At 41.4% G+C, this 22,134-nt stretch overlaps 2 protein-coding genes across 3 annotated transcripts in view; one reads left to right on the forward strand and one right to left on the reverse strand.

The window, feature by feature from the left end:
- Positions 1–7,225, reverse strand: part of clcn2a (chloride channel, voltage-sensitive 2a) — a 223,899-nt gene extending 216,674 nt beyond the window's left edge. The window contains exon 1 of the mRNA XM_084707792.1: positions 7,089–7,225. The gene's annotated coding sequence lies outside the window, so the exon portion shown is untranslated. The remainder of the gene's footprint in view (positions 1–7,088) is intronic.
- Positions 7,226–8,632: 1,407 nt separating this feature from the next.
- On the forward strand, positions 8,633–11,788 carry thpo (thrombopoietin). Of its 2 annotated transcripts, none has more exons than XM_084707959.1 (5): positions 8,633–8,758; positions 8,988–9,112; positions 9,283–9,369; positions 9,520–9,681; positions 10,126–11,788. In XM_084707959.1, the coding sequence occupies exons 1-5, from the start codon at positions 8,746–8,748 to the stop codon at positions 10,279–10,281; spliced, it is 543 nt and encodes a 180-aa protein (XP_084564085.1). In that variant the 5' UTR covers positions 8,633–8,745; the 3' UTR covers positions 10,282–11,788. The 2 variants fall into 2 exon arrangements, with proteins under 2 accessions (XP_084564085.1, XP_084564086.1); XM_084707960.1 differs by having other exon boundaries at positions 10,129–11,788.
- The last annotated feature ends 10,346 nt before the right edge of the window (positions 11,789–22,134 follow it).

Raw genomic sequence — 22,134 nt, forward strand, 5'->3', positions numbered from 1 at the left:
AAATACCACTGTAAAAAATACCACTGCTGAACACGATCAAAGAGCTACGTTTTTCTTACTGTATATATTGAAAGTTTACATAATATGCCCTTATCTATTTGGGGTAATTGTTCAAGTAAATCAAGAAAATCACACATATAAATATTTTCAAAGAACAACATTTTCACCACAGTCTTCCTGTATTATAACATAGGAGCTGGAAGACAGTGGTGTAAACCAAATATAAACTGGGGAAATGGAGGGATGGAGAGATGGAAGGTTTATCATAGAGATTCATGTCTTTTATCGATCTGATCTAGTCCTTTCTATTCTACCCATTCACCTGCACTGTCTAATCAAAGAATATGCTATTTTCAGGTGTGTCTAACAGAATGCACTGTATATGTTGCAGGTGTTAGTGTAAATCTAACAAAAATGCAAGAATGGTGTAAATCTTAAATCCCAAGAGTACATAGCTTGAGTCTTTCACATCTTGTTAACCTCTTAGGCGTCCTGTTAAATGTGCCCAAAAACGCCTAAACAGCATACCCAAAGTAAATTGACTGCTGTTCTTGAACCATTTGGAATACATGCATGTAAATGGACTCTTTTGAAAGCTGACACTCTGAAGTTATGTTTCTTGTTGTCAGGACCCCTGTCAGTCCTACTGGTGTTGAGTAGTAGAAGCTTGAACACAAGGAAAGTGAAAGTTTCTAATTCCGCCTGGATTTTGTGTTGAAAACAGAGGCCTAAAGAGGCCTAGAGGTGGTAGGTATTAGCTGGAAGACAGCATTGGACCACAGGTTCAAGCCTTACGCAATTCAAATCAAAAGTCAAACATAATACCACAATATATTCAGATTTGAAAAAGGTTTTTATAAGAGTACATCCAGGCGTTTTCTTTTGGAGACTCCAGAATTGCCTTTGTAACCAAGGTCAAATTCTTAGTGTAAAAAGGTATAATTGTTATCTATAATGAAAGGTGGTACTTAGAACTGTCATATATAACACTAATAAATCCCTCATTAGTATTACTGAAACACAAAAACTAAAGCATGAACACATTGGAGTGCTTTATCTGATTCCCAGGATTGGCACTCATAGAACACTGACATATTGCGCAATCGACTTTTATTTTGAAGGCTCCAAAACACCTAGCATATGGGGTATCGCCATTTACAGCTAGCTCTAAGCTACAAGGATAGCTAGCTCATTTCATAGCCAGACGAAGCCAGTTAGAAAAAATAGTGTTGGGGGGGTGGGGGGGGGGGCAGGACGCACAGACCTAGTTGGCTTTAGAGGGCTGTCACCGGTGCATGGAAGCTCCTATTGGGTCAAATAAGACGTTGATCAAAATCTTAGGGTGTAGCGGCCATTTTTAGACTATCCTCGTCTTTCTACAATGCTCAGATCTCTTGCTATGAGCGATTGTTTGTGACACAAATCAAAACAATTTTTTGACAGAGGAAGAATAAAGCAACAAGATCGTGGCTATGTGTGGATATGATTCATTGTTTGGACAACTACTCGACATGGTTTGATACTTTGGACCTTTGGGAATGTAAGCAGATGAGGTTTTGATGAGTTGTGTGCACACCTGGAACATTCCGAAGTAATCGAAGGTAAGTCAAACCTTTTTCTCTGGCATTGTTGAAGGAACAGTCACCGGACAAAGACGTTGACAGTTCTTGCTGTTGCGAGTTGAGCTTGAATTGGTTTATTTCAATGAAAGCACAAGAATCGTAGCTTTCCAACGAGGTATCATTTGTGTAGCCATCTAAAAAAATATTTTTTTGAATTGAGTGTGTTCTCACTGAGGGAGGGGGGCACAGCATTTCTGTATCGCGGGCGATACAGGACCTCTAATTAATATCTAGCATGAATATATTTATCTGGGTTTATAGAGGATATCTGAGGAACAGCTGCTATATTTTCATCTTACATCTGGAACATCATACACACACACACAAAATATTGTAGAAACACATCAGACTTACACGCAAACACACAATATATGCAGACCAACAAACAGGCAGGATTAGACACACTCATATATAGACCATTGACAATACTATAGGCAATCCATCTGTGTCTAATGACCTGGGGGTGGGGGAAGTAAATTCTGAAACCATCAATCTAAGGGTTGTTGGAGTGTGGTCAGAAGATGCAGGCAGACAACACATTTCACCAGACACAATTTATTATTGATCTTTACTCTGAGACAGAACACAATGATCTACACACTGATAGCAGAAAAAATAACTGTGGCTGTTATGTGAGCTGTATTTAATACACACAGAATCACACACAGAAGCAGGCACACACAAAATGTAGATTGTATATGCAGTACATTTAGCAGACACTCTTATCCAGAGCGACTTACAGTAAGTACAGGGACATTCCCCCCGAGGCAAGTAGAGTGAAGTGCCTTGCCCAAGGACACGTCATTTGGCACGGCCAAGAATTGAGCTGGCAACCTTCAGATTACTAGCCCGATTCCCTCACCATTCAGCCATCTGACTCCCCAGTAAAAGGCACTTAATATATCCAACCTACAGAGCATTTACTACCACCAACACACATTCACATTTACTAACATACACAAGCATGCATGTACACACATAACCACACACATGCTAGCAGCAGTATTGTGAGCTAACTGTGGTGCTGGTGCCTGACATGTACCCGCATTAAAAAAATATCTTACAATGCCACTGAGCCCCTCTTTCCAGAGCAAGCAGCACAGAGAAGGGAGCTACTGCATTCTGATCAAAGCAAGTACGCAGAAGTCTGCAAGCACACATTCTCATTCACACTGACACATTCTTACTCAGGTATACTTAATATTCTTTTTCTCCAAGATGCACATAAACATACACTCACAATCTGTCTTATTCTTTGTCACACACAGCCAAAGACATTCTCATACTCACACAAGCTTTCTCTTATATAAACTCTATCAAATACACTCACACACTGACTTTCAATATCAGACACACATCACAGTCAACCTACGGTCAAAATCAATTCTCATTCATCTGGGGCTCAATTCTCTTTCTCTATTGACCAAACTATTGTACTCAGTTTTGTTCTTGCCCTCTCTCTCTCTCTCTCTCTCTCTCTCTCTCTCTTTCTCTCTGGATATACTCAAGGGTCAACTGTTACATGATAAGGTACAACTGGTGAAAGCAGCAATTCATATTTCAACACCCTCCGCTTTTAGTTCCCAAGCACAGAGGCAAGGTTAGAATTTAAGAAGGTTATATGACAAATGTCACTGAGTAGTCAAGATGTTAAATGTACATTGCCAGCACCAAAAGTACCTAAATACCAGTATATTAAGGTGTGAGGTGGATGCTGCGATGGCACTTTTAATGTTGCATTTGTCAGTACAGAGGTCCATATGGAAACAATGAACATGAATCCATTAGGTGCAATAGGACCGTTTAAAACCCATCAGTCAAAAACATGCACTCTCACACAGCTGATCCAAATGTAAGTAGTGTTGGTTGTGTAACCAACCAATCAACCAACACTTATTGGATGTCCTATAACAAATGAAACAGACCACGGCTTATTGAAACGCACACGCGCCATGCAAATCGCCCCACTAAAATAGGTGCTCAATATAAGGGGAGCCATCAGCCATGAGGTCTTCGAGACTTGTCATAAACTCACCAAAGTTTGCTGGTACTGTAGTGTTCGGTTTTCTGGTTTGTCCTTTGTCGGTGCCGCCGCATTCTCCTCCTCGTCAATAACCTCTGCGGACACCATGTCTTATGCCTACTAGCTCCGTAATAATTTTTTCGGAATTTTTGACGATTTGGTTATCTTGGCATTTTTAATGTAACAGGTTTAAGTCGCGAGTCCCCCTCTATTTTCTGAAGAGAATAGCAATCTGTGACAGATGAGCTTGTGCAGCAATTCTAATTCCGCCTCCCTCCCCCACAGTGTGGTACATTCGGTCTCTATAAGGATCGAAGAGCTGATGGAGCTACGTTCGGTGTTTTATGTGGGTGGCGGGGTCCAACCTTAAAAACATGATGATGGCAGAATGAGGTTTAGGCGAATGTTCGTTCGTTCGTTCGTTCTCATTTCTCATGTTGAAGACCTGTTTTTAAAGGCGCTTAGGAGTATTTCGTCCTGGTGTGAATCACTGCTTTAGGAGGGTTTCAGTCCTGTTTGATAGATTCGTCGATCTGTAGCCTACCAGTTTTCCGGTCCAAGATGAATGGATCCCGCAATAGTGGTTTTCTATGTTAGGGTAGGCTACATCATTAAGTATCAAATAATCTTGATATTAAATAGACTGTATTAATAATTGTGATATTGAATAGACTGTATTAATAATGTTGATATTAAATAGACTGTATTAATAATTGTGATATTAAATAGACTGTATTAATAATACACAATACTGCATATTTTACAAGACAGCAGACAATGACTGGAACGTTTTGAATAAGCGTGTATTCACTGCATTAACTGTAGGCCCCTATCTATTACCCCTAGGGAATCTTTAACATTTTGCAGGTAAACCTAAAACAGACAGGTTTACAAATGTCCCTTCTTGTGTAGCCTACTGTACTGCAGAAGGCATGTAAAAATGTTAATGTTACAACTTGACCTATCATGTTCTTCAGAGACCCAGGAGAGACAAAGTAATCCCACCCCAGATCTATCATGTAACAAGGTGAACAAAATATGGCATCTATTCTAGTCTATTCTCCCCCCCTACACACATACACACAGTCTGCATGAGTAACTGTGTTATGTGTAAATTGGGTCTGATTAGGTATTGTGAAGTAAACTATTTCACTAGAATAGAATAGATCTACTAGAATAGATGCCATATTTTGTTCACCGTGATACATGATAGATCTGGGGTGGGATTACTTACAAAGTATACAAGTACTTCTCTTACAAAGACATCATCTGTAATACATTTTGGCCAAATGTTGTGCCTTTAGGGAAATACAAATTTTCATGCACACACTACTACTAGAGAGTCAGATGGCTGAGCGGTTAGGGAATCAGTCTATTAATCAGAAGGTTGCCGGTTCGATTCCTGTCAGCGCAAAATGATGTTGTGTCTTTGGGTTAGGCACTTCACCCTACTTGCTTCTGAGGAATGTCCCTGTTCTTACTGTAAGTCACTCTGGATAAGTGCGTCAGCTAAATGTCGTCGTTGTTGTTGTCATCTGCTGCTTGTCCGGGGGTCGGGTCGCGGGGGCAGCAACCTAAGCAGGGAGGCCCAGACTTCCCTCTCCCCGGCCACTTCCACCAGCTCTTCCTGGGGGACCCCGAGACGTTCCCAGCCGAGAGACATAGTCCATCCAGCGTGTCCTGGGTCTTCCCCGGGGCCTCTTCCCAGTGGGACTTTCCCAGAACACCTCACCAGGGAGGCGTCCAGGAGGCATCCTGATCAGATGCCCGAGCCACCTCTACTGGCTCCTCTCAACGCGGAAGAGCAGCGGTTCTACTCTGAGCCCCTCCCGGATGACCGAGCTTCTCACCCTATCTCTAAGGCAGAGCCCGGACACCCTATGGAGAAAACTCATTTTGTCCGCTTGTATTCGCAATCTCGTTCTTTCGGTCACTACCCACAGTTTGTGACCATCTAAATGACAAAATGTAAATGTACTACATAGTACTGTATAATACATAGAATGAGCTTGTTTTAACACAGGTTCAAATCCAGCAAATGGGAGACTTCACACCATTTATATCTTATATGCAGCAGTTTGTTGATCAGAAATTCTAAATACATGGTTGGTGTGATGTTTTACTAGCCACCGCTCCAGGCCTGTATCTGTGGCAGACATGTGAATGGGATGAAAGACTGAACCTCCCTGAGACACATTCTTTGATTGGCTGACAGAAGTTCTCTGCAGAGTTAAGCCTGTTGACAGGCTGTTGGCATGGTAACCCATCTAGTGCTGGCTTGGTGTAACACACCAAGGGTGCTGATGCCCCATTAATACACTATAGTGCATAGTAGTGTTTACCAGTACACACACAGAGATGCCTGCCAACCACATGCAATAAACACAAAAGTACAAAGAAAGTGTTCTCCACATTATGCATTGGCATAAATTAAATGTTTGTTCAATCAAACCACATTCTCTCTCAAATTCACACAAACTAACACACATAATCTAATACCCAATAGATTTGGAATCTTACAAAATTACATTAATTCTCCTGCATGGTGTAAGTTATATAGCGCTGTCCCTGGAGCAGGAATTAGGTGCACTGTAGCCCAAAGCACCAACACTCTGACCAGTTTTTCCTGGAAGCAGGAGGGGTGGGAGGCAGATGTTTTGAGGAACTTGACTGTGTCATTTTAGGTTTCCCAAGTAGGTCATTGCGTTAAAGAGAAAATACATCTATCGAGGTTTGAAGGCTGATGGACAACATGAGATGAGCTCAGTGTCACATCGGTCCTAATCATTTTCGGGACAGAACTGTATGAAGAACGGAAATCATCTGAGTAAGAAAGTCATTCAGCGAGTATCCGCAGCAACAGGGAACATTTACAAGGACCTTGAGCCCTTGCAGCATCCTCAGACACAACGTGGAGGATGTTTGGATGTACAACCACCTGTATATCCATATCTCCCCCAAATGTTATTTTCTAATAAAGATTTGAATTTACAGTCTATACTATTACCAGTACAGACAATTAAAACATACTGTTCACAGTATGATTCAGTATGCAAAGACAGGCAACAGAATAGCCAACATACGAAACAGCTCCAATTGCTAGGAGATCTGTAATCCGACGTCCTTGAGCAAGAAAACGTCATTGGCGGGTTTCCCCTATTCGTTAAGAAGCTCTTAACGGTAAGAGCTTCTTAAGAGCGTTCTAAGAACGCTCTAGAACGCTCTTAGAACGCTCTTAACAAATCGGGGAAACCCGCCATTATCAAACATTTATATAGCCTACTTACGAAATTATTGCAGGGGGGGACAGTTTTTACACAATGTTGTTGTAGTTTTCCTTTGAGATACAAATGGCTTTAAAATAATGAGAAAGATGGAGAGAGTGAGAGAGAATGTTTTGGGAATGTGAGCGCGATACAGGTGGTCAAGGGTAGTCTACTCACCGCTTCCCCTCGGCCCGTCCTATTCCCTTTTTTCTCGGTTTAACTCCTCAAGCCTTCAGTCTGATACCGTCAGCTGTGTCCCTCCATTGCGCCTTCGTAGAATGGTGTAGATTAGAAAATCAAAAATATTGCCTCATACGTCCACTTAGGCCTAGCCTCCCACGGTTCGCGTCATTTAATTATTTCTAGTTTTATCCTTGATTCCACACAGTTAATGTCCTGTCGTACGCTGTTTTATCTACTCTTCCTTTGTTTTATTGTCTGAATCACATCACAACGGCCTGTTGCCGGAGCAAATACAGCTCAACACTCCAAACTTCTCAGCGTTGCGTTAAATTTTATGCGCATGACATACGACAGGTAGTTTGAAGCAAGCTCGTCTTTGGCATAGGCTACATTTAATTTATACCTTTAAATATTCCTGATATAGATCTCAAACGCTCCATAAACACAGTCGTGAGATTTAGAGTGTCCAGTGTCGTGCATTGCAGTGTCCAGTGTCGTGCAATGCAGGCTCGTTCCCTCGATTTCTTCCCCGTGGATCGTTGAAAAATAAAATAAAGACGTGTTTATTATTAGGGTAGGCTACCTGTGAAGCCAGTTGCACATTTTAATCTAGTTAACGGCAGAGGAAAACGTATGTATATCACAGCCTGCTGTCATGGGCTAGCCTACTATATTTTTATCCCCCTCTATGTGAAAACGGCGAAATGTTTTACTTCTCATACACACAAAGGCATCTATTACTTATTTGATGGAGCCTGTGGTTTATATTGCGTGTATGAAGTGTAATTGTGCGCATGTGGAATTGGCCCCAGAATATAAATTAATAATTTGATTATGAGTTTATTTTATGCATGTGAGGGTGAGCACGTGTATCTAAAATAGAAACTGATGGTGCTTTCCCCTCGTTTTCCGGGGTCGGCGGCTTGACAGGTAAACTATAAAATGTTATGCACCACGATTTCCTCTCATTGGAATCCAATTACATCGTGGCTGCCTCTCACAGCTGTGGCCCTTGGGGAAAACACTGGGTGATATGAATTGGATCCAGGATGAACACTCTTCTGAAACATAAACACCAAGAATAGCTCCACTGTCCCATAATTTGGTCAGAGGCAACAGTTTGACTACCCAAAAATCTATAAGGCCTACGCATTTTGGCATAATGCGTGAGTGTGCGAGAGAGAGACGAGAAAGGGGAGAGTCATTGCGTGGACGATACAAATCCACATTGTCAACGTTGGTTCAGTGCACAAACAATTATTGTAAATTAAGTCTATAATTTGACAACTTAATTTCCATTTTATGTTTGATACGAAAATTAACTATTTCTAATTGAGTAATTATGAAACTGTCATTGACAAAATGGAAAATCAAATCGAAATACACAGGCCTAATTTACTAGACTTTAGCCATTGTCTGGCAAGCAACAGGAAAGTAAAAGCGCACAGGATAACGCACGCCCTTCCCTCTGTGTGGGATCTCAGTTTGTGAGATTCGAACCATGAGGGGGGAGGAGACACAACGCACTTGCACATAACAGTAACTTGATGTAGACTATACAAACTTTTCATCTGAGCATGTTCATTGGAAATTCACTTTCAATTGAACATTTTATCAAACAAATGTTTACGAAAGAGAAGCCAAGCAGGGCATGGCTTTAACCAGTGAGTATTTCAAATAAGATGTATAGCATTTATATGACTGAAATATTCATGACAGCTTTCAGCGACGTAAATGTTTGTGACACACAGAAGCATGCGTCCATTGTTAGTTGAATATCCTTAATATGATGATTGATAAGAAGTGCTTGATGAATATTGCTTCAAATCATACGTTATTAGCATTTGTTGTTATTATTATTCATAGTTAAAGTAAGTTGTCTGTTGGGAACAGGGCTTCTGCTGCTCTATGTGTTTGCCACTGAGGTGCTGGATGCAGAGACCAGACCGATAGACTTTGTATGTGACAGAGAGTCCAGGAGGGGCATCAACACTGTGGTTGCGATGGAGGCTGCTCTGGTATGTATGTGTATATGTGTGTATGATGTGTACATGTATGTATGTATGTATGTATGTATGTATGTATGTATGTATGTATGTATGTATGTATGTATATATATATGTATTTTATTCCGTCCATGTCCATGTGGCCTGGATGGCCCAGTCATTTTTGTCTCTTATTTGTTCAGGCAGATTGTTATGCATTGTCAACTTTGCCCTTCCCAGTCCAGCTGCCCTGTATCAAAGTTCACAAAGCATCCTGGGACAACAAATCAGTAAGTAATCGCACACATTTAATTCAGTCAAACACAGAAGGGAGGGGTCTGTTGGTGTGCAGTATACCTGTGCATGTTTGTATTTATGTTTTTGTCAACAGGTGATAGAATCCATGTTTCTCTCTTTCATTCTCTTTCTTTTCTCCTTAGCACCAGGAGAAGCAGGGGGACATCATGGTATCTTTGGGGGCTCTAGCAGAAGGGGTGAGATCTGTCAGGCTAGTGAGGATTCTTCCTGGATGTGCCTCTTCTCTGCTTGAACGACTGGAACACAGCATCAACAACTACTTGCACATACTCACACACGTGGAGGTGAGTTTAAGAAGTTCTTAAACATGCACACACACTATATGGCTCCACAGGAAATCTGTAGACACACAAGCAATACCCACAGTGGTGACAGACACTACACAGCACATAGTTCTTATGAAACACTTGTTGATGTGCTTGCCGGGCCAGACTCAGTTTCCCGTGAAACAGGAGTATCCTGCTTTCCTGTAATTCCTCTCCTACTCACTGATACGCTACTTGTGTGACGTCTGGCCTTCCTTCCTCAGGTCTTGTAGCTGATAGGGGAGCAAACTTTAACTATAAGAGAGCCATTGAGCACAAACCCTGGACTACAGCATGAAAAATAATTTTCCTTAGCTAATGGTTTGCATGGTACAGTGAATCTCACTTTTTTCTCTTTCACCCTGGCTCCCCTTCCCACCTTCTCTATCACCAATTTCCTTGCTCGTTGTTTATGTGGACCAGCAGGTGTCAATGGTGAGCCCAGTGTTGTCCTGCGTTCCTCAGAGCAGCCAGAGTTTGAAGACAGTACTGTGGACCTACAACCGATTGATTACAGGCAAGCTGGAGTGGCTTATGTCTGACCTGATGGACAGATGTCCTCCCCTTGGACATAAGTAAATGTAAATACTCTACTCTTATAATCACAGTTGTCGAACAGCAGTCACACTGTTTGTAATAAAGCTAAGAGTCATAAAGATGGGCCCAAATGTAACAATTCAAGTGCAGTGGAAAGAGAAAATAACCCCTAGAGAGAACTGAGATACACCCCAAGTAGACAGGACAAGGAGCTCCTCTAAAAGAATGAACATGTGATGACGTATTGTTTGAAGGATCGACATACATAACCCTCTGCTGGTCTTGGAGAGGAACTTCAACCCAGGAACACGTGGCCAAAAGACTGAAGGTTTTATTTCTTTGCTATGTTTCAGCTCAGAAACAGGGACAGCTATATCAACTAAGGAAACCCCTCATAAATATTGGACTATTTTCATAGGAATTCATGTTTACAGATGCCGAAATGAACATTTAGAGATTTGAGCAACATTCTGTATTCCTAGCTGAATGATGTAGGGAGCATAAACAAAGAGTGAAATTAAATTGTTGAATGCATTGAATTTCAATAGCTCCTGGGTCTGGACTGACCTCAAGCTCCTGTTACAGTATCCACCGATTAGCCTTATATAATACACAGACATTAGATTGTTCATTTTCATCTCAGGAAACATGAATTCAATTTAAATGTGTGTACTATTGTGAGAGATAAAATTGGACAAACAAAAGGGTGGGCAACATGTATGCCATACTCAGTGCACAATTTGATCCTTGAACCAATTCTGATTCAACCAAAATATGGTTGAAAGAGTTGTGATTCATTGATTATTGGGCAGGAGTGGCAGGCGTATGTGTGGTACTCAGAGGTGAGAGAGGAAGCCCTCGGTCTAAGCTGTATGAACTGCACAGCAGAGAACATGTCCAGAACTAGTCTCAGTAAGCAGGGGTGTTGAGAGGTAGAGAAGAGGAAAACAGCAGATATGGTGCCAAAGTCAAGAGAATAGTCTCCAGACAGACAGGGGTGGCCAGGGAGAGTTGGCATTTTCTGAGACTATTATGTGTGTGTGCATCTCAAATAGTGAGGCTGTTATGGGTTCAGGAGTTTGTAAACAGGATTCTAGGACAGTAAGAAAGAGAGGTGCCAAGGGTTAGCAGCTGGGGGAACTCAGTGACTCAGTTACCCCTTATTCCGAGATCTAGGGTCTTAACAGTGGCAGGTCAAGTTGACCTAGCCAGGGAAGTGAGGAGATACATATGGAGGTCTCATTAAGGTTGACGCATATTGGATGGGGATTAGGGGTGAACTGAGGGTTGAAGGAGGAATGGGAACATAGAAAGGGGTCTTTGAGGAGACATTAGAAATAATAGGTGCGCACACATGTTGGCTTTATCGAAGATATGTTGGCCTTGGCCAAGCGTGGGAAGAGGGACCTTCTCTAACATTGTGATATCATAACAAGCAGGGTGGGAGATATTCCTCATTTAACCTATATAAGACAATGTGTTCATGTGGTTGATTGCTTTTTGTGTCTACTGTGACTACTACTGCTGAAGTGCTGAATAAATAATCAAGCCACCTTGACTTTAAAAGATATTCCGTCTCCGACTCTATTTTTGATAATCCATCTGAAGAATAAACTTCTACAAAAGCCACTCCCCCAAAACACATGAGGCTGATTACTGCCGGGGAGTAGGTACACACACAGACAAGTAGCCCATCCAATCATTGCATTCAATACCAATGCCGTCCAATCTTTATTGATTGTTCGTGTTTATTAGTCGTGCGATGCTCACAGATTTAGGATTTATATCATTTTATTGTCAAACCTTTACATGTGTTGGTTGTTATCAGGATGTTAAGTTAAATATGTGAACAAATATGACAAAAATGCTTCTCAATAACATTGCCTATACTGCCTTTAACTTTGTATTGTCCATCTTCCAGAATTTCTCAGCTGGTTTGCAATGTAAGGGATTTGATGTTTGTCTCTGTCTCCTTCCATGTATGTTATTGGTGTGCCAGCTCATCTATCTTGTTCTCTGTTAATAGACAAACCCCCCTATTTTGACGATCTGAAACGCAAGTATCAAAACGCAAAGCGCAAGTAACTTTGTGGGCGTGACTTCAGCTTGGTTGTTATTTTGCCAGCGGGATAAGTGACTTTGCACCTGGCGCAAATCTAAAAAGGGTTGGTCTGAAGTAGCTACATTACTAATGGGTGTGGTTTGGGCGTAACGTGCAATAAACCAATCAGAGCATCATCTCACATTCCCTTTAAGAGCAGCGCTTGTTCCATTGCGAATTGCTATTATAACGGCGGATTTGCCAAGCGCACGCCAGTGGTTCACAGCCGAGGAGATCGACGTTGTCGTCAGGGCCGTAAAAGATAGAGAAGTGACATTGTATGAGAAAGGCAGAGCGTTTTTGTCATTGCACTAAATTGCCCACTCATGCTACTCATTCAAATTATTGGGGTGTGCTTGCCTTCGGCGAGCACAAACCATTGTTATCTCACATATATATTATTTATTATTTATTGTTTCTTTTCGCCCCCCTAAGGATGCCTCAATATTTGGACTACATAGACAACGGCGATGTCAAAAGGTTTGTCTCGGTAGCGATTGCGTTGGTTGTATTGGGATTTACGTTCCATTGCACGGTTTAAGTAGAAATTACGTTTTTGTGGCGAAAAGTGAAGCTAACGGTGGCTAACTTGCTAGCCACAGTCACTGACGCCACTAACGTCACTAACGTCACAAAACTCGCGTGACTATCTCTAGCAGAACATTAGTTTCGCATCGGTTAACTTGGGGGATACTAGTCTGCAAGGCAGCTGCAGAAACGCCACAAACAAAGAGGCCAGGGTGATATTTAATCATTTTACTTTGTGATGTGAAACATAATTGTGAAATGTAATGTACAAAATTAGCTGATATTTATTAAGTAAGTAGGCCCACATCTACTTTCGGAAACGGTAGTCTACTATTTCACTGAAGCATTAGCATCATGACATTAGCCTCTGTTGCTTGGGCAACACATACTACAGTGGTCATGATGCATCTGTTTTTAATCGTTGAAATAAACATTCCTCACAAATACGTTTTTGTTGTAGGATTTATTTTGACATTAATAAACGATTTGTTGGTGAAATGACCATTACCTGTGGTTTCATATCAGTGTGGCGGCTCACTGCAACGCTGTAGCCTACCCGAGACACTAATGAGTAGCTAACAAAAACATCTCCACAGCTGTTTAGGAAGTCAAACGGCGACGGAACATGTTCGGCTTTCCCCTTACTCAAAAGTTTTTCAATAGGTGAAAGTATCTGACTACTAACCTGAACTTTATTGCCACAGCCTAAACTTTGTCAATGTCAAAACTTTGTCTGTTCATGAAAATAATTAATGTCAGCCTGCTTCAGCCTTGCTTTGCTGTAGGATATACATTTCACTAGGTCTTGCAGCGCTGCTTGATTTACTGAAATTATTATGAAATGTTATGTTTTACTAGCCATTTGCCTTCTTAAGCAAATCACAGTATTTCCCACCCCTCATAGTGTAACTGAGACGACCGTAAATAGCCTAAGTCATCTTTCAAGTAATAAGCCCCCGTTGAAGTGTTGAGCAGGAAATTAGCTGGTCTGTAGAGATCTTGGGTTGGTGGTTTTACTGATGCAGAATTCGCTCAAATAAAATCGATAGACGTAATGAGTGGCACATAACGTGAAGTAGGCCTAACATTGCATTTTATTTTGTTTGAGTTTTAATAACTTGTCCAGTGCATTCGGGCAAGTAGCACTAGCCTTAATTGATCTTCCAGACTTGCCGTACAAAAAAAATCCACTCTTCCCGGACAAGCCTTAGCTACATGGCTAGACTGTTGACACAGATCAGAATCCATCATATCTTGGACACTCAAAATCAGCAAATCTTGCAGCCAAATCAAGTAGCCTATATATATAGGCCTTTATATGGCTACAAACTTCTGGTCGGTTTCTAGCTGGCTACTTGTTACCAAGTTACAACTTTGTTGCAGGGGCATTCTTTGTCCACATTGCGAGCTAACAGTGTCCGGTAATGATGTTGCTATAAATAATGATGTTAAACCGAGACCACTAAGCTCTCAAAGAAAATGTAAGGTCAAAGAAACAAAAGAAAGGTTTGAGGTTACTCAGAAAATTATTAATAAAATAGGCTTCTAATAATAAAACTGCTAAATCCTTCTCTAACTAGGCTCCTCTATCATGCATAATGAAACTTAACGTTTTTTAAGTAATCAATAAGCCTGCGCTTGCCCTCATTACTCAAATGATGCCGTTCAGGGCGTTCAAATTACATAATAGGACGATAATAGGAGGATAATAGGACATAATAGGGCAACCAACAAGTTGTTTATATCTGATTACAATTTAATAAGTTATCTAGCGCTGCATCTTCATGAGCTACATTTGGCCTCCTTCTCTTCCAACCAACCAGTATCACCTCTCCTCCATCTGAGTGATGCATGTCATTTTTACAAACTTATTATCAAGGGAACACAATGGTCAGAACTGTAGTCATACACTTAAATGCTTTTTGAAATATGTAAACACCAGGAGAGTATGGGCAGCTGGGGCAGCCGCAAGCACACCCTCACAATTTCCCCAGAACTTGTATGCTCTCTAGTTATTCTTATTTTTACATATATTTAATTTTTTTAAATTGTTATATTTTTAAATTGTTTAGTTCTTAGAATTAGTTTAAGTAATGTACTTAATTTATACCAGCATATGTTTATTGTTTGCACCTTCCTACCACAGCAAATCGCATATTTGTGTAACATAAGCTTCATGGCGTGATGTGATGTTGGTGTTGTTTTATGTTTGGTAAAACAGGGAGTCAGATGGCTGAGCGGTCAGATGGCGGTCAGATGGCTGAGCGGTGAGGGAGTCGGGCTAGTAATCAGAAGTAATCAGAAGATTGCCGGATCAATTCCCTGCCATGCCAAAATGACGTTGTGTCCTTAGGCAAGGCACTTCACCCTACTTGCCTCGGGGGGGAATGTCCCTATACTTACTGTAAGTCGCTCTGGATAAGAGCGTCTGCTAAATGACTAAATCTAAATCTGGTAGGCCAGCACATGATTCCGGGTGACGTCGTCGTAGTGTATGGTTGAAGAAACAACATTGTAAAAGGTTACTGGAAGCTAATGATCAGACTGTCTCAGACTTTAGCTTGGGCAAGTTTGGGGCTCTACAAGACGAGATGATTCTTGATTAGGGAATTATGCACAACAACAATGTCAAAGGGTGCCATTACTTGAGCCACACAATCTATTACAGTATCAAGCAGTAACAATTACATTTCAAGTGGAGTCTGCAGCTGAGTGTTCTGTAACATAGGAGTGGGCGGATAGGACCTAAAGTATCGATACTTTTGAGACTGATGTATCAAAAGGATAGATCCTCACGTAAAAATATTGATACAAATATGTTTATTTCAGTGATTTTATTTATTCAGCATGCACTATAATGTTTAAAATAAGCTTTGAAGCAAATACAGTTTTTCACAATTGTTACAGTTTTTTCTGATTGCTTAAGCACCTCCACTTCACCCTACAGCACCTGGACTCCAGCATCCTATGCCAGGATCCTGTTTGTGGACTTCAGCTCTGCCTTCAATACCATCATCCCCGCCCTGCTTCAGGACAAGCTCTCCCAGCTGAACGTGCCTGATTCCACCTGCAGGTGGATCACAGACTTCCTATCTGACAGGAAGCAGTGCGTTAAGCTGGAAACACAAGTCTCTGACTCCCGGTCCATCAGCACCAGATCTGAGCGAATAGACTGGACCTGATGTTAGTTTCCTCCAGGTTCACAATGACTCTTATTGAGAGACTTGTTGTTCTTGTTGGCTAGTTATAACGGATTTATACTTTGTGTACTCGCTTTGAAATATTTTACTGTTGATTGTTCTTCTACAGGTACACTCTTGCGCTTTTTGGTTTTCATGCTGTTTAATTGAACTTGCACTTTTTTGAGTTTCATGTTTAATTGTAACTTGTTTAACTGCATGCTCTTATGGTTCTTCCCTTTGGCACTTATTTGGTTTTTCACAATGTATGCTTCATGTTTTGGCTGCTTGCAATGTTTGGGGCTACCTCTTTGTTATGATCAGTGACCTATGCTCTTTTGTAAAGCTCTCTCTTGGAAGTCGCTTTGGATAAAAGTGTTTGCTAAATGCATAAAATGTAATGTAATCTCCTCAGGGCCGCGTCCTTTCTCCTCTGCTCTACTCCCTGTACACTAACAGCTGCACCTCCAGTCATCCGTCCGTCAAACTCCTAAAGTTTGCGGACGACACCACCCTCATTGGGCTCATCTCTGGTGGAGACGAGTCTGATTATAGGTGGGAAGCGGACAAACTGGTGACCTGGTGCAGCCAGAACAACCTAGAGCTCAATGCTGTCAAGACAGTGAAGATGGTTGTGGACTTTAGGAAGAACACAGCCCAACTCACCCCCATCACCCTGTGTGACTCCCCAGTCAACACTGTGGAGTCCTTCTGCTTCCTGGGCACTATCCTCTCCCAGGACCTCAAGTGGGAACTGAACATCAGCTCCCTCACCAAGAAAGCACAACAGAGGATGTACTTCCTATGGCAGCTGAAGAAATTCAACCTGCCAAAGACAATGATGGTGCACTTCTACACAGCCATCATTGAGTCCATCTGCACCTCCTCCATCACCATCTGGTACGCTGCTGCCACTGCCAAGGACAAGAGCAGGCTGCAGCGTATCATCCACACTGCGGAGAAGGTGATCTGGCTGCAATCTGCCTTCCCTCGAGGACCTGCACACCTTGAGGACCCTGAGGCGAGCAAAGAAGATTGTGGCCGACTCCTCCCACCCTGGACACTCCCTGTTTCAGTCACTCCCCTCCGGTAGAAGGCTGCGGTCCATCAAGACCAAAACTTCACGCCACAAAAACAGTTTATTCCCTTCCGCTATTGGCCTCCTCAACAAGGCCAATAGTTCACACTGACTTTAATGACTTCATGGCTTTGCATGTTGCACTACATTACAAAACTGTATCTGTACCATTTGTATCTTCTGTAATATTTGTATTTATATTGTAAATTACGGAAACTTATATTTTATTTGATTGTATATTTCATTGTAATTATATCCCACTTGGTATTGCTAGTTTATGTACCCTTAGTATAGTTAGACCACATATTTAAATTCAAGATTCCTATATGTTTATTGTATGCCCCTTCTTGCCAAAGCAAAATCCTTGTCCGTGCAAACTTTTACGGTGAATAAATCCCTTTCTGATTCTGATTCTGAATTGAAGATCTATGAACAACTTTGGTCTTGAAGGTCTGTAACTGTGTGTATTCTGTATTTATCTTCAGCTCTTTGCAGGCCCCTTTTACATTGGTACCTTGATCTGAGTGGAACTGTTTCACTGGTCCTCTGATGGATGTGAATCTTCTCAAAGCTTTAATTAAACTAGAAGTGGACATTGATTCTATTATTTAATTATGCACAGCTCTAGTGCTCAAACATGTGAATAGGACGGTGCTGCCTCTGTTACGATGTGTGACACACTAGTGCACACTAGTTCACACTATCCACACTCCAACAGACTGGATGGCACCTTCTGTGAAGTGGCAACCCTGGTGTTCAACTTCTTTGTGGTAATTAGAGGAACACCCCCTGCAGGCGCTCTGCTGCACAGTATTTTCATATATTTTATACTCTACTGCATACATTTTAACATCTGTTGGGACTAGGGTTATGAAATTGAACGTTTGTGTCTAACTAACCCCAATTATTCACTGTACCAAGCCATGACTATTTACCATAAAGGAACTCAAACTCCCAACCCCCAGTACCAACAGGGGACAAAACAGGACCACCTAAAATCCCACCTTTTGGGCTAATTTTCACCATGCTGGACTAGACCTTGTGTCAGGGATACATTGCAAAGAGATATAAAAAGGTTGAATGCATGAAATTTGCTTTTGTGTACATAGTTGATAAATTACTTAATTATACTTTTTTTTAAACTTACTTTTACTGTTAAGGATTTAACCTGGGGCTAAATACAACTCCCTGCCTGTAATTTTGTATTAAGACCAATATTGACACCTCACATAATTTCGGAACCCCTTTCAAAGATGATTAAATGATGCTAAGTGAAGGTTACATATAAAGACAGTTAATTGTTGACTTGTCGAGTATTGATCATTTATTAATTGTATGTATATTTTAATTGTAATTGTTGACAAAGATGTTAAAATAACGAGTTTAAAAAGAAGACAACATGTTTTAACAATAATAGGCATCATATTTGTAGTCCGGGTTGTTTACTTTGGTTGTAGCGCAGATTATATAGTTATTGTAAAACTGCTCAACGATTCGGGTTAAAGGACTGTATAGGTTCAGGTTCAGATATGGTGGTGTCGCCCTGGTGTGTCTGTTAAAACCCCTCTGGAGTCGGAATGCGTTCTTCTGAAGTTATGTGGCTATTGTAGGCAGCACAGCAATACACAGGATTCAGGCATATTAGTGTAACTAGTTTATCTTCTTGTTTGTGGTCTATCAAAGGAAAATCAAATACAGATTATACATTAGTATGCATACATAACATTTGGATACAGGTTTACTATAAACATATCGCAGACACACAACCAATTGCTAATAACAGCATAATAATGGTGATTACTATGTGATTTTGCTGCCATCTAGTGGTCATTTACGTAAGTTTCAGTAATCTATAATTATAACTATGTCGGTAACGTGCATCTTTGCGGGTGAAATAGAATACTCATTCACATACTGTAGACTCACGGTGTTCCGTGCAAACTCGGACGTAGAGCGACTTTAAATGAGGCCGCAACGGTCAAAAATAAGGCTACAGCTAAAGGTGCCAGTATGGTACTCCGACTCCGTTACGGATGGGCGGGCCGCCGGATAGGACGGATTAATTAGCATTTCTGTTGCCTTTATAGTTCTCCGAAGGCTGGGGGTGCTGAAAACAATTCACCGCCAGAACAGTAGGTGGAGAAGCGTTTTTTTGTCGAAAACACGTTGCTTTGTTGCGTCTTTGTAAGTTAGAAATCGTCGTTGTTTATCTCCCACCTCTCATCACACGTGTGACATTCTTACCAGCTGTCACTAGTCAGACGATGAGTGCAGCAGGTGCAGTCACATAATATTATATTAAAGACAAACTCAAGGCCCGCCGCGTCATTTTATGTGGCCCGCGGAAGATTAATGGGCTATTGAAATAAGTCTACGCTGCTTTACAGCGTGCATTGACCATAAACGACATCTCTCACCATGCATTTCAATTGTGTTACGGCAAAGTGACGACATCCCGCCTCTAGAAAGCAGTGTATGCACATCAGTGTTAAACGCAAAGTTTACCTGGGTGAAGGCGAGCATGGTTTGAATGACAGCACTCCAATGCAGCCGGTTCTGCGAACGTACCCCATGTGCATTTTCAGCCAAGGTCCTCGGGCATTCAACCCAAGTTGGTATCGCTCTCGAACTTGGTTAGAGTACTCAGCCAAGCTAGCATGTTTCTGCTTCCCTTATCGACAATTTGGAGCCAGCAATGATGAAGACATCACCTTCATTAGACAAGGTTTTACCTAGGCTATTGGAAAACGGCAATGTTTATTTTACATAAAGCTCAAAAAGCTATTCTGCGTTCAGATGAAGGGCAAAACAAGTTTTGCTCTTGCGCTATGCGCGCTTGCATTTTGTCACCAAACACTGAGAACAATTTGCAAATGTATCCTCCAAGAAAAACAGCAGATTGTCCAAGAATTAAAAGGCGGACTTAAATTGCAGCATAATATGCCCTATGTTCACAAAAGCTACAACAAAAACACCATGTTTTTACATCGTTACTGACGTTACATCGTAGTTACAACTGGCCCTTTGACGGCAACCATGCTGATGTGGCCCTCGGTGAAAATGGGTTTGACACCCCTGCGATAAAGACAAGGCTCTGGTTTTGTGAATTCATTTCTCCACCAAGTGTATAATCCAATGTGAAAAATGATAAACAAAAAGACTGATATAATTGGAAACAAAAAGATCCATACAAACTGTATGTAGGCTACAGTCAAAACTACAATGTACTACTCTAGGTCACTAAACTGTGGCAGTCAGTGCACAGACAACAAACTCACGTTTCTGAATTCGCTAGAGTAGAGCATAAACTAGCTCACAATAAAATTTCTCTCCAAGAAGTTCTCATCACAGACGTCTTTCAAAAAGACGACCTTAGAGAAAACGCCTTTCTGTCGAAGTCGGAAATGATGTCGTTTGGAAATGATGTCGTAGCGGACCAATCACGGCCAAGAGGTATCCGTCGCATACAGCACGGCACGACGGATCGACAGGAATTTAAACGGTGCACGGGAAAGGTCTCCGTCGGCCACGCAGACGACGGAGAGGGCGTTTCAGGGCGTTCCAACTATGCGTAGGCCCTTCCCATGTGTCCGTAATCGTATAGTACGGAGTAGCATATAACGGCCTTAATCTGATAGCATCGTTGTTGCCGGAAAACGCTTGGCAACTTTCTGAGCTATGATTGACATGATATTGAACCAATAATATAGGTCAAAATATAAAAAAATGGCGACATCCGGCGTTGTTCGGCACACCATGAGTAGCTCACGGTGTTCCGTGCACTGTATTATTTAACGCATGGTGTAACGTTTGCTTCTTTCCACCAGGGGTCCAACAGTTGGAAACATGTTTAACTGACAACCACAACGATAAAACACTTAAAGACACTTGTTAGACACATTTATATGTGTTTACATTTACATTTATTCATTTAGCAGAAGCTTTTATCCAAAGCGACTTCTAAGAGAGAGCTTTACAAAGTGCATAGGTCACTGATAACAACAAGATAGCCCCCAAAACACTGCGGGCATAGCTAAAACATGAAGCACATATTGTGAACAACCAAAAATAAGTGCCAATGGAAAGAAGCATAAGAGCATGTAGTTAAGCAAGTTACAATTAAACAACATGAATCGATATAAGTGCAAGTGTTCCTGTAGAAAAGTACAACAATTTAAATCAGTTACCACTAACCAACAAGTGTCTAAGAGTCTTTGATCCTTAAGGAAACTAACATTGGGTCCAGCAAACCATTTTTAAGTGTTTATACTCATAATATAATATACACAATAAGCATATGTATAATATGTATAATATTATATGTATAATAATAATAATAATATGTATAACAACTTAATATACATTATTAACATTAAGTAAGTAGGCTATGTATATTACGGACCATTATAATTGCCCATATTCTAATAACCAAATAAGTCACTTAGATTTCCTTTTGCTTTTGAAAGGCAACACATTACACTTTCTTTCATCGCAAGAAAGTTGGAATAGGATCTTGTATTTGTGTGGTTGTATCAGTTATTCGCTAGCACACGTTTTCAGAGATACTTTATGGTCACACAGTGGAAGCTCCTGTGATTCTAGAGGTTACCCTTGAATATGAGTGTCAAAACGAAAGCTGGTGGAAAGTTGGCGTCGTCACAGGGTTCTCAATATTTCTCAAAAGTTTGGCGTGAGATTACCATTGGCTATCCATCAACTATTGTAGTGGGACCAGTTATTTCTTAGGCTAGGCTACTTCTCAGCGTTACAAATACAAGGTGTTGTGAAATGGACAAATTATATGTGGACAAAGCTATTGTGGTCTCAAACTAGCATAACTACATATCCTACACATACACATCTCGTCTCGTCTCGTCATCTGCCGCTTGTCCGGGGATCGGGTCGCGGGGGCAACGACCTAAGCAGGGAGGCCCAGGCTTCCCTCTCCCCGGCCACTTCCACCACCTCTTCAGGGGGGACCCCGAGGCGTTCCCAGGCCAGCCGAGTGA

The sequence above is a fragment of the Hypomesus nipponensis genome, chromosome 10 (assembly GCF_054491055.1).
Source record: "Hypomesus nipponensis isolate SF chromosome 10, ASM5449105v1, whole genome shotgun sequence".
NCBI lineage: Eukaryota > Metazoa > Chordata > Actinopteri > Osmeriformes > Osmeridae > Hypomesus > Hypomesus nipponensis.

Bases quoted from the DNA above. Each gene is read 5' to 3' on its own strand.
- thpo (XM_084707959.1), top strand. The intron at 9,370-9,519 runs GTAAGTAATCGC...TTTTCTCCTTAG, and splicing joins CATCCTGGGACAACAAATCA to CACCAGGAGAAGCAGGGGGA. The intron at 9,682-10,125 runs GTGAGTTTAAGA...TATGTGGACCAG, and splicing joins ACATACTCACACACGTGGAG to CAGGTGTCAATGGTGAGCCC.